The following is a 13,620-nucleotide window of genomic DNA, read 5'->3' as shown; positions in this document are numbered from 1 at the left end:
TACTGATCTTTTCCTGAATAAATATGCAACATCTACAGCTTCCTCTTTATTCGCATCCCCTCATGATGTACTTTCCATTTCGAGGTGGATAATGGGGACGTCTTATCTTTGTCATCTCAGCCGCTGTATGCGTGTTTTTCATGTACCATTCTCATCTCTCATCAATTATTTTCAAAGTCCTTCTCACACCTGCTTTGTCAATGTTTTCCCCTTAAAAAGGAGGGTAGAAACCACTGGTTTATGTACTACCTGGTACAGCTCTACGCACGAAGGCATTTAATACATGCTTTTAACCATAATGATTTAGAAACAGGTCTATTTTCTGGACAGAAAACATCATCGAGTTTTAAAATAATGTTCTTAATGTTCATCAAAAGCTGCCAGATATAAGAGTTCACACTGTATGGTTCCATTTATATGAAACGCAAGACTAGGCAAAAGGATGTTGGCAGAAATTAGGAGTGAGTACCCCCGGGTCAAAGGCACATGAAAGGGAGATTGCAGGGGATTTCAAGGGCTGGTAATGGTCTGCTTCTTAATCTAGGTACTGGTTACTTAATTTTGTAAAAATGAATCAAGCTCTATGCTTATGATTTGCCCACTTTGGTGTATATATTATACTTCGATAACAAATTTTAAAATGATTTTGTAATATTCATGCCTCTTTCAAAACATCTAAAAATATTTGTGACAAGATATCATTAAATAATAGAGCTCAAACCAGTTTCCGGTAATCTGAGATGGTGGCGCTGCAAAATGGCGATAATTCACGGAATGGAAATTCATGTCTTTAGTGCTCTGACTTCTGTTTTACTTACCATAGAAATTGTCAGAATATGCCACATGAGAAAACTGAAAGGAAAATATAAAAGAAAGTCCTGCATCAAATAAAGTTATCTTAAGGGTGTGAATTTCTCTGCTCATTACATCTCCATTCTTTGCTCCTTGTGTGAAGGAGCAGATGCCTCAGTTTAAGCTGTCATTTTAAAATCCATCATTTAAACATTCTTTTCGGGGAGTGGACGTGAAACGCCACATTCCCAAACCGAAAAGGGTGACCTGATGCACATACAAAAAGCAGGTCTTCTAGGCTCCTTCTAATCTTCGCTTCTTAGTGTTCCTGCTTTTTTTTTTTTTACACTAGAACTGTTTTCCCAGTGTGCTCAGATCTCTCAGAAGACACCAACTTAAGGTGTCCACCTGGGAGGACGGAAGTTGGAAAAGGATCTCTGAGCAACGAGGGAAAAATCTGTCCTTTCTCTTCCAACTCCTGTGTCTCTCAAACACATGGAGAAACATAATGAAGCCATGAGTACAGACCCTAAGGACAGAACAGAACGTGCAGGAAGGTTGCCTTAAAGGCTTAATCTGGGTAGATATGATTATAGCTAAGGAGATGAATTCTAAATTTAGAAAGGCCATCAAGGTAATTAAGAAATGAGATAAGATCCTTGATGTCTTTCTGCTTGATGAAGAGAACAAAAGATGATGAAAACAATTTGAATAAGCAAAACAAATCATATAGATTTAATCCTTTCAAAGATAAACTGCACTGAACATCAGAACAAGTTCCGAAGGAAAACCAGGCACTCTCTATTCCCAGGGGCGTTTGATCTCATTATGGAGATGGTTTAGGTACCATTTCACTGCAAAGAAAGAATGAATTCAGTGGTCTGAAAGGCTCCCCCTTATATCTACAGATTCTCTGGCGATGTTGAAAAAGGTGAAAAAACAAAACTCTCTTCAGCTAGAAAAATCAAGCATGCCTTCTGGAAAAATGACACTTTTTAAACCAGAGAGCTTTCCATTCTGCAGACATGCTCGACCAAGTCTTCCATAATGCTCTGACTCGAATTTTATAATATCATGAAGAACAAAAAGTTTTCAATCCCTCTTACTTAGAGCAGTGGTTCTCAAAATGGGGCGATTGTTATTTGGCAACGTTTGGAAACATTTTTGGTTGTCACGACTCGGGGAGTGATACTGGCATCTACTGGGTCGAGGGCAGGTATGCTGCTCGACATCCTACAGTGCGCAGGGCAGCCACTCCCAACAAGGATCATCCAGCCCAAAATGTCAATGGTGCTGAGACTGAGAAACCATGCTTTAAAAGTATACTTGAAAGGGAAGGAAAGGAGACTTCTTCCATTTCAATATCTGTCTCCAGCTGCTCCAAAGAAGAAGGTAGAATTTAACAGTCGACAGAAAACAAAACAATAAATAAATAAGCAAATACTGCGCACTAACTCTACCTCAAGATTATTTACAATAGATCCTGTCACACTAAGTTCAAATATACTGAGTTGAATACAGCAATTGAGAGTAAAATACAAAAGATCGGGTTTAGATACTTTTTCCTTTTGGCAGATTTTTTTTTTTCTAACCAAATAAGTAATAATTTTTACTTCTACACATTAAAATCCTATTTTCTGACTACTAGAAAATGTATTCCTCATTTAACGAGCGGTAAGCTCCTCTATCAGATGTAATTTCAGGTGTAAGTATCAACCTACTAAAATAAATTTTTAAATAAATGGCCAAGATTGATCAAGAAAAATAAAAAGAATACAAATTACCTATGTCACTAGGAATGAACAAGGGAACATCACGACCGATCTTAGACAAGAGATTTAAACAGAGAATACACGAATATTATCAACAACTTTATGCCAATAAAGATAATAACATAAAATGGAAGAAGTCCTTGAAAAATACAACTTATCAAACCTGAAACAAAGAGAAAGAAGAAATCTGAATAGTATTATTTTTGTTAAAGAAATGCACTTCAAAAAAATTCCACAAAGCAAGCTCCCAACCCAGATAGCTTCCCTGGTGAATCCTTTCAAATATTTAAGGAATAATGCCACTTTTAATATTAATAATCAAATAAATAAATAAACGAGGACCAGGTTCCATTCCGCCAGTCCTTCTGGGATCACACTAACGATCATGCTCTCCATGCCAGAAAAGTTCATACTTCCCTTGTTCTCCAATTTATGCTTTGAAAGGGAGGAGGCAATAGACTAAAGATTAAAAACATTTTTGCAAGATTCATTTATTTGTGTCCCTTTGGAATCAGTTAAAATTTGTTCCTCCTCATCTGGCTTTCGGTGCCCCTTCCCCCATCTTATTTTCTACTTTACCCCACACCGACTCTCTGCCATGGCCAGGCCAGTTTCTTCAAGATCTCACCAGTAAACCTTGCTCACTTCTAACTGTCCTCCATGTTTACGCTAATCCTTTCCATCCTGCTTCTCAAAACACCTAAAATCCAGGTCTCCTCCAGAAGCTTCATGTAAGCCAGAAGGTCTCGGTCTTCTCAGAACTCCTTCTAGACTTTTATTTGAAATTTTGCAATAGACACTAATGATTCTATCTCAGTGGGTTTCTCTTACCTCCTCGGGTAGAATGTCATTTCCCTCCATCTGTTGCTTCCATGCTTCAAATCTCTTCATGATTTTCTATGGCCAACAGGCTAACGATCAAGTTCTTTGCTGGCCTGGCCTTCTCTCCTCGCCTCAGCTCTCCCTGCGCCTCCACGTATAGGCCATGCCCGACTCCTCAACATGCCCACGCAGCAGCCACCTTCATGCCTCCTGCTTTTGCACATCTGTACCCAGGGCCTGGGATGTCCTCTACAGGACCCTCTGGCCCCTGTCATCCTGTTCATCCTTCAAGACTCAGATCAAAGGTAACTGCCACCCCAGGGAATCTCTCCATGAAATAACACCCGCCCCATGTTTTTGTTGTTGTTGTTTAAGACAGGAAATTTCTCCAGGACCCTGAACTCCTATTATAATGGTTCACCTGCCTCTCTGAAGTGACTATGTGCATCTGAGGACAGGACTGGGTCTCGCTTATTTATTTTTTGCTTCAAGAGTTAGCACAGTACCTGGCTCATCTGAGCAGAACCCCGAGTGCTCGGTGAGTGAGCACCTGCCAGCCTTCGTGGTGGTGAGCATGTAACAGGAAGTCAAAGCCTGAGGGATTGACCCACACTACTTGCATGGCACTTCAATAGGTACTCATTCGACCCAACTGCACGAGCTGAGAACGGAAACACAAGGCTGTTGCTAATGTTCCATTCCTCAGGGCAACAATGATTTTCACTGAAACAGTGCTTTAGGTCCAAGCTTTCCTGAACTTTAAAAATCTGACAAGAAAGAAGTATTTTTCACCAGAGAGGGGAGAATACTATATAATATCAAAAGAAAAAAGCTAAAGGCAAAAAAAAAAAAGTAATGAAATAATACGAAAATGTTCTTTAAATTGTTTGTGTCTGTGTGCCTACAGCAATTGAATTACTTCTAAAGTGACTTCAAGCTCTGAATTCTGTTATTCTATGAAAATCTGTGCTAAAAGTATTAATAGTATTAAAGAACAATAATTAATGTCATTTACCCTATTTAATTTAGTACAATTTATCATAGCTTGTAATACAGTAATATAATTTTATATATCTTGAAATCTATACATTTATAATGCAGATAGACCTTAATAATGTGCATTTTGTGACAAACTTTTATCTTTTAACAGATATATGTGGAGCACCTACAATACACCAATCATCTGAATGACCACTGGGATACAACAATGAATAAAACAATCTTTGTTCTGGACAGATTTGGTATTTGAACAGAAAAGAAGGCATATGAAAAACACTAACAAGCCAGCCAATAGTAACCAGAAAAATCATGCTAAAATTATTAAATGGATGCTATTGGCTTAAAAATCCAGTAGAAGCTCTTACCAACATTCATGTAATGGACCCATGACATTACCCCATATTCTCTATTCTTTTTGTAAACTACACCAACCATTGTCCACAGAACTTGGCTTCAAAGCTATTCTCAGAATACTTCTGGGCTACTTGTGTCACCAGCTGAACCATGCACCTAAGGGTCAATTGGAGTTTGTTCCTAAACCTGTTTATGACTGTTGTACTTGTTACTGTAAATTATGAATTTTAATTCAATATTACACAAACTAATAAAATATGAGTGCCAAAAGAAAGAGTTTTTATTTCTTTGAACACCAAGTTGATTGTTTCGGAAAGTCTTAACAAAGAGATGTCACTTGGAAAAAATGATGGCCCCCAAAAAGTACGGGTAAGACAATTTTAAAGGTTTAAGGGGAGTGGGGTAGGTGATACTAAAAGATTGTGCACAGAGATTGGTTCCCAATGCCTTAAGGTCTCATTCTATTTTAAAAGAATCCGAAACTAGAAGTCAGATGCCAATAAAGAGTCTTCAAGGAATTCTAACCGGGACTCACACTCAAAGCAAAGACCTGGACTCTACAACAAAATATCGGCGAATTAATGTTTAAAACCGACTAAATGTTCAAGACACAAATGTGGCACTTTTTATGATTCACCCCTTTGGCATTTTCAATAAGCCGTCTAACTGCTTGACCCTGGATGCAACAGATAAGAATCTTCTTGAAGAAATCCTTGGAGGGGTCAAGTGGTTGGGGCAACAGCTTTTTCTGAAGCAAAAATATACAAAATAATTACTTACTTCCTGTTTGTCAGAAACAGTACTCTGTGCTATGGGGCTATGAGGTTTATTCAAAATTTCAGTGTGCATGACAGATTTGCAGGAAATGGTCTCCAAGACCAAGGGTGGGCTGTTACTAGATCTTTACGCTCAGAGGGAGGGAGGCTAGGACATTCTGGGAGTACTTCCTGCCCAGCTAGTCATCAGGATACCATGCCTTTGTCTCCAATTGCATCTGAATTCCTGAGCAAACTTATGGAACCAAATGTTACATGTATGAGTCCTCAGTGTTTCCTTCTGAGTCTTGCCTCTGAAGGTGGCCTGGACTCTGTGTGGGGGGTGAGGAAAGGCTCTCTGGAGCAGCCAGATCTAGGGAGAAGAGGACAGGAGAAGCCAAAGCTGGAAGCACTCCTTCACCAGTCCCCCTGGAGAAAGGCCAGTCATCCTGTTGGCGGCTCGTCCAGATGCCAGCATTCAACACGACTACAAATGATGCCTGTGATGCTGGCTTCATAGAAACAAATAGTGTTCAAACAATTAGAGAGCTGTTTCCTCCTGTTTTTCAAGCATAACATTACCCTCTCGTTTCTTTTTTCTAAATTTCATCCGTTTTGATCTGTAAGGGCCCAGAGAAATAATTTCATCAAATGTTTTCATTTTGTAGTAAACTGAGATTAAGAGAAAATGATTTACCCAAGGTCACATAGAAAGTGAGTAAAACTGCTGAGGCAGGCACCCGGGCCTCTGGCTTGCTGCCCTGCTTTTCCTTAGTTTCCTGGCCCCAGGGACCAGCAGACCCAGCACCGCCTGGGAACTTGTTATAAACACAGAAACTTAGGTCCCGTCCAGGCCCTGAATCAGAAACTGCTTTTTAAAACAAGATCACAGATGATCTGTATGCGCATCACAGTTAAAGAACTGCTCCAAACCAGTTTTTTTTAAGCTATATTGTGAAGTGTTTGACTGCATTTAAGTCAGAATCCTCATAAAAAAATGTCCTTACCACAAAATGGATTAAAAAAATTACTTAGCTGTTTTGCTATATCTGATCATTTCACCTTCAATTTTCATTTAAAATTATATGCAGTTAATGAAACAAAATCAGCATTTCTCTCTGGATACATGATCCATGTTAAAACAGGATGGATATTCCACAAATGCCCCCTAAGAGGTTATTGCATTGACTCTACTTAGTTGCTATGTCTTCAGGTCTATGAACAAGGTGACAATCAAAATTCTGTTAGGCAACGGGATTCCCGTCAGATAAAACCAGAGTAACACAAGAATATGTGTGTGTGTGTATTGTGTGTGTGTGGCTGTGTGTGCTGTGTGTGTGTGTGTGTGTACACCTACTGTGGCAAATGTGAGAACTCTTCAGCCAGCGGTGAAATTAGTTTCTATCACACTCACTTTTAGGTAGTGCTTTTTCTGCAACCAAATAATACATAAATATCTTCCATTATTTATTTTAAAACAATAAGTTATGAATATCTAATTACACTGCAAATATCCACCGCCCTCTATTCCCCACCCATGAACCATCCAGAATAGGCAAATCCATGGAAAGTAGATTAGTGGTTGCTAGGGGCTGGGGGGAGGGGAAGAATGAGGAGTGACTTCTAATGGGTCCAGGGTTTCTATTTGGGGTGATGAGGATATTAGATAGTGCTGACGGTTGCAGAACTCTAAACATACTAAAAACCACTGACTTTGTACACTTAAATGAGCAAATTGTTAAGGGCATGTGAATTATATCTCAGAAAAGCCGTCAAAAAATATCAATTGGCTCAACAATAAAAAAAAATGTTTTAAGATGCGTCGAAAGATAAAATTGTACACACCATCACTGCTCATTATTTTATCTTTCAACCTAAAGATTTTGAATACCTTAAAATTTGAGTGTGAAGGGACTTTTATTTCCACAAACCTCACCCATTTTACCAGGAAATTAACTGATACCAGGTTAAGGAAGTGACGCATATAAAAACCAAAGCCCCAACTCAATGGACCAATAGTCGGAATTTTCCCAGCATTACATCATTTCAATTAAAACATTCATGGGTATGTTTGGTAATGAAATACATCTGGAAAAATAAAACTCGTTCATGGCCCTATGGTGTATTTACCAAGGACCTACCAGAGAAAATCAGTGTTTCCTTTTTAGCGTGAAGGAACTTTTTTTTTTTAATGTAAAAACTAAAAACTAAAACCAAGGAAACTGCCAGAACCAGTGAGGTATGCACAAATTAACATAAATTGGCAATTGAAGTGTAGAACCAACAATTGTCTGAGACACAAAGTACTTCCTTGAGAACGGGCCTCTGGTTTGGGCATTTGCTTCATGAGAACTTCCACACCTATTGAAAACTAAAACCCTCACTTAAGCCTAGGGTATTGTGAAAGCCATTCTCAAGAAGGTGTCCATGTGGCAGCGATTCAGGTTCTGGTTCTCTATTTTAAATCAATGCTCAGTCTCTTAAACACACACACACACACACACACACACACACACACACACACACACACAGAAAATAACATAACTTCATTTTGGGAAAATTAGTCAATGCTTTCTTCACTACTGGACTTGTGTGTAACTTCAACATCTTTTGCCTGAAGCACTACCAAAATAGTTACGGGCTGAGTGGCCGCCCTGATTTTTGCCTATGAACCTCTTTTAAGAGGGAGCAGTGAGTGATGTGACTTTTAATGGGCACAAAATGACCCCCCCACACACACACACACACACTCAGCAGCAGGAATGTAGGATGGGGATAAGTGGCTAGGGATGGCGGGTGGGGGGACCAGCAGGCAGAGAATTGGCTAAACCCACTGACTTCCTCATCAGGAATGCTTCGGAGGGGCTCTTCGGTGTGTGGCTTTTGTGGCGCTGGTGGCTGGAGTCTGCCTGCCACTAGAGAAGGATACCAGAGCAGGGAGAGAACCCCCTTTCCCCAGCACAGCGCTCAGGCATTTCCAGGGGTGCAGCGGAATTAGGTTGATTTCCACTGCACTCTTTACGAGTTTCCCCGACGATACCGAGTCCCCATTTAAGGATATGTTGCTGACGGCAGCATTTCGGGGTGTTAAGAGGTGACAGAAGGAATCCTCCAGCCGCTTAATATCCGCCCGGGCCAGGTTGGAGATGTGTCAGTCTCCAGAGCTGGGCTTTCACCGTGACTAGTCGATCCCCCAACTGGTACCCGCTGGGTACACGGTCTCCACCTGCACCCAGGTCCGCATTTTGATAGTTGGAAGAGGACAAAGAAAAGAAACCCTCGGCCCCATCCTGTCTCCCTCCCCTCCCACTTTTCTGGTCTCAAGGGTCACGGCTCTTCGATGGGGTCTTCCAAGAGACTTGGGGAACTGGGCGTTTGTTACACGTGGGTTTAAGGCCACTAGGATCACGGCAGGGTGGGACGAGACCGGACTCGGAGCTGGGAGCTCGGGCGAGAGGGAGGGACAGCGTCCCGGGAAATGGGCAAGAAGCTCCTCTCCACCGACCCCTTAAAATAAAGCAGGAGCCGGCCGGGCCGGGACGCTCCATCTGCTCTCCGCAATCCTGCCGGGAGCCCCGCTCCTTCCCTTCTGCGAGCCGCACGCCCGAGGGCGCAGTCGGTGAGCAGCCGGAGCGGGGACGCCCCCAGGATTGGACAGGGACACGCACCTGGGCGTTCGGGACACCTGCGCCGCGCCCCTCCCACCCCCATTCTCCGCGCCCCCGCCCAGGCCTCGCGGCGGAGGTGCCCCGGGAGGCTTCACCTGAGCGGGGGCGGGTGGGGGCGCGAGGCCGTGGCCGTGGCGCGGGGCCAGCGCGCTCGCTTACCCATGGCTGGAGACGGGCGGGAGGGGCGCGGGCTCCCCGGGGACGAGTCGAGCCGGTGGCACAAGTTTGCAGGTCGGGCGGGCACGTGCGCGGGCCGGGCTCCGGGCGGGCTGCGCTGGGCTGCTGCTGGGCTAGCGGCTGGCTCCTGGTTCCTGGCTCCTGGCTGCCGGGCCGGGGTGGGAGCGTGGCGCGGCTCCGCCTGCACTGGGGGCCGGCCGCGCGGAGAGGGGCCCTGACGTCAGCGCCAGGGGCTTTGCGCGCCGGCAGCAGGGCCCGAACCCGTCACAGGCGCCCCGAGGCTGCGGGCCAAGCTCGCGGCTTCCCCCTGGGAGCCCCCGGCGAGCACCTAGGGACCCGGAAACCGGAAAAGCCACTGAGGGCTTGGGGAGAGAGGGGAGTGGGCTTCTAGGATTTTGGAGAAGAGAACTCTTTCAGCCGTAGGGGCTTTGTGGTCTTAGTCATCACCCATTGTGCAGATAAAGTAACTGAGGCCCGGACATTGCCCCAAGGACACCCAGTATTTGGCAGTGTTGCTCCGATCCACAGTCCCGGATCCTTTCGTTCACGTATGGGCTCCGGGTGGTTGCTTAATTCAGCAGGTCGCAACCCTGGTTGCACGTTAGAATCAGTTGGGGAGCTTTTGAACCCCGATTTTATCAGGGCCTCGGTGGGTGGGACCGAGGCATCCGTGCTCAAAAGCTCCCTGGGTGATTCCAGTGTGCAGCCAGGGTTGCCAACACTGACTGGAGTTACTTGTGGGTGACAAATGACTTCGAAGGGCACAGGTGGCACTCTCCATTCTGGGGTGGCGACCGATTTGCTGGTGTCTGTAATCAGCCCACTTGCTCCCTGGAAGTCCATCCCCCGCAGGCTCTGGGAGGCGTCGCAGACTCGCCCCAGTCACCGCTTCTCCCGCTGCTCAGGCCTTGCGCTTGAGTCTCGAAGTGAATTAATGGTTTAACGGTGTCCAGGGTTTAAATTCCTTCTGTCTCCTTAAAGAAGAATTTTCCTGTTTCCAAAGGTTTCAGAATAGCTCTGATAGTGCGGCAGTTTTTATACGGCTAATGCTTTCTGAGGCAATTCTGAGCCCAACGGTCCCCCCTGATAGTCTATGTTGTGCTTCTTCGTTGTTTTGAAAATACATCACGTTACTTGAACTCAGGGTTACATAAACCCTAACGATACATAGTACCTTAAAGGACATTTAAGCCAGAAGAAAGAGGCTTCAGGACTGAGAAAGGGTCGAGGAGGCAAAGATTTCATCTACTGAAATTTATTGGATTAGGACAGATTTTATGAAGGCGGAGCTCTAGAAAGCCTAATAATGCCTTGCATAAAAGGACAGATTTGTGCTAGGTGGATCACTGGCTCATTTTCACAATCCCCCCGCCCCCCATAGTCATTTCCTAACCAATCTTCATGCAGTAATAAAACAGCAGGGAGCTCATAGGTTTAACTTTCTGCACCCCCCTTCCCCTCTTACAGGAAAATAATCTATTTGAATGAGGCCTGAATGCACATGTATGCAGGAACCAACTGCTGGCTATAGCTCAGATGGCCCGTATAGGGCCGAGGCTGAAAAGGGAAATGGCGAGGGCGGGGGGGGGCAAAGGAGGAATTCATTCTAAGACATGGTTTGGGGAAGAGCATTTGGTTCATTTGGTTCCCACATCAAGGGAGGTCCCTAGGAGACAGTGAAAACAACAGAATGGGACTTGGGCGAGACAATCTGAAATAGTTTTGGGGCAAGATGTGCCCTCACTCAGCTACTGTGGAAGCCAGAACTCTAAAGTTTTATGTACTGAGATGAAAGTAAACCCTTCGGTCCACTTTCTGTCATTCCCTAGAAGTCTCGATTTTTCTTTTTTTTTTAACCAAAGAAATAACAGCTGTCCAAATACTGGTGCTAGTCACAGTGGGATGCAGTGATAAAAACCGAGTTAGAGCGAGTGTGTACACAACGGTGTACACATTTTAATAGAAACGTTTACTCACGTTGGAAATGTCACGGGCCGATTTCAACAAGCAGTTGTCCTGAAAACCCTTAAGAAAAACAAAACAGCAGTTGGGAAATTAGCAAGGCTACTGCAGACAGGGTGCAGAAGACACCTAATATACACATTCAACTATTAGTCAAAGAAATGCTATTCACAAGTCATAAACCATTTTTCTCATGTTAAGTAACTAAAATCTTTTAAAAATCAAGCAAGATTACCTTGCTTGGGTAGGTGAGTAGATTAGTAGAGCCTTTCTGGGAAGCTATTTGGCCGTATGAATCAAGAGACTTAAAAATACTCATAGCCTCCGACCTAATAATCCTGCTTCTGGGACTCTCTCCTAACTGAATAATGACCGTTTCAGTAAAAATTAATGTAAAATGTTTATCACAGAACAAGATATAATAGCAAACAAAACAAAAACAAGAAAGCAACAATGTTTCAATAGAAGGCAAATAGTGATATAAATTATTGTTGACCTAGTTCAGTGGTTCTCAGCTGTAGATGATTTTGTTCCCAAGGAGACATTTGGCAATATCTGGAGACAGTTTTAGTTGTCACTTCTGGGAAGAGGGTGTTACCGCCACCTGGTTGATGGAGGTCAGGAATGCTGCTAAATATCTTACAGTGCACACAATGGCCCCACTGCAACAAAGGTTTACGATCTAGCCCCACCTAAACATCAGTAGTGCTGATATTGAGCAACCCTTATCTATACGATTATACATCACACAGCCCTGTTTCCAAAGAATGCTGTGGGAAAATATCCAGAGATTTTTAAAAAAATTTTAAAAGCAGAATAAAAAGCTGAATGTACAATATAATCCTAGTACTACTCATACGTTCATATATATGTGTTGGAAAAGATTGAAAGAAAATACATTATGGTAGAGACTACGGGGAGGAAGAAACTTTCCTCTCCCCTCCTAGGTTCTTTCGGCTGGCTATAATAATTAAATTGACATGAAAGATTAACAAGAGAAAAAAAACAACCACGTTTAATTACATATATACCTATGGGAGCCCCACATGCATGAGAGAGTCAGAGAGAGCATGGATGATTGAGGTATGTATGATATTCTGAACTAGGGATGAGGAATGGTCCCTTGGGGGCTTCAAAGGATCATTGCAACATGATAAGAAGAACAGATATTTAGTAAATAAAAGTTTGCCCTGCCATACAGGTAGGTCTTAAAAAGTTACTTCTGGTTATAAATCTTATTATGGGCCAGGCTCCTAACTTAAATTCTTTAAAGGAGAAGTAAAAGTTTCTCATGAGCCTGTAGAGTCTCGATTGCTTTCAGCTCAATGTATTTCACATGCCAAAGTGGCACATCTTGGGGAGGCCTGTTCTGAACCTCTATAGGCTATTACTTATTTACCAAACATATATCGTCTAACTAGCCACACAGCTGGACTGCATTTCCCAGACTTCTTAGCAGTTGAGTGGGGGACTAAGTGTGTGCCTCTGGGAATGAGGCCACCAGTTGGGAGAAGAGGGCTAGGAGACTGGTTTTCATCAAGCCCTACTATTCTATTTAATTGTTATCACATGTGTTATTTATAGATATAGATATCGATATATTTAAATAAAGCACCTGTATCCATTGGATATGTGGTTCTATGCATTCTGGGTTCCTGAGACCTTATTTCCAGACATACTCTGTCTGTAAAATGAGTATAATCATAGTCCCTGCCTCATATATTGTAGGAATTAAAGGAGATAATATCAGTAAGGCATTCATCATTTAGGGCTCAATAAATGGTAGATATTGATGTGGATGCTGGTGATGTTAACTGGAGCTAATCGTCCCTTGGGACCTTCGTGACTCTTCAAGTGGCTCTTCCAGTCCCCTGCAGGTGACAGATGAATGTGTTCTGGCTCTCTGAGCCCCAGTCCTCTCCCAAGGGCTTTTCTGAGCATCTGGGTGAGGACTCTAGACTCCCTTTCACGCTCTCCTGGTTATCTTATGGCGTCCTGACCTTTCCTTGCGTTTCCTTTGATGAAAATATTGGGTCTTGGACATATCAGGTCATGTTTCCCAGGTTGAACACGGAGTACATGGCAAATCTAGATTTACATTTGAGCCCTGCTCTATCGAAATCCAGGCTCTGTCCACTCTGCTACATTACCGTCCATAGAAAATGTCTCTGGAGCATAAGTTCCCTGGCCTGGGCTATAAGGAGCATGTGCAAGGCCTCAGCTAGGGTCTGTTCCAGGTTCGCCTTTCAGAATCAGTGTCCAGTTCAGCTGTGGTTTAGAGAACGGGGAATATCCTGCCATGTATCTTATAGAGTCACA

General features: G+C 43.3%; 1 protein-coding gene across 1 annotated transcript in view; it reads right to left on the bottom strand.

Annotated features, from left to right (window-relative positions):
* Positions 1-9,559, bottom strand: part of GPM6B (glycoprotein M6B) — a 146,428-nt gene extending 136,869 nt beyond the window's left edge. The window contains exon 1 of the mRNA XM_039873721.1: positions 9,322-9,559. Within this exon, the coding sequence (XP_039729655.1) occupies positions 9,322-9,325 (4 nt within the window). The 5' untranslated portion in view covers positions 9,326-9,559. The remainder of the gene's footprint in view (positions 1-9,321) is intronic.
* Positions 9,560-13,620: the final 4,061 nt, after the last annotated feature.

The sequence above is a fragment of the Pteropus medius genome, unplaced genomic scaffold, assembly GCF_902729225.1.
Source record: "Pteropus medius unplaced genomic scaffold, Ma_sr-lr_union100, whole genome shotgun sequence".
NCBI classification, from domain to species: Eukaryota; Metazoa; Chordata; class Mammalia; order Chiroptera; family Pteropodidae; genus Pteropus; species Pteropus medius.
The sequence above is the reverse complement of the archived record's forward strand: the minus strand, read 5'-3'. Positions and strand labels throughout refer to the sequence as shown.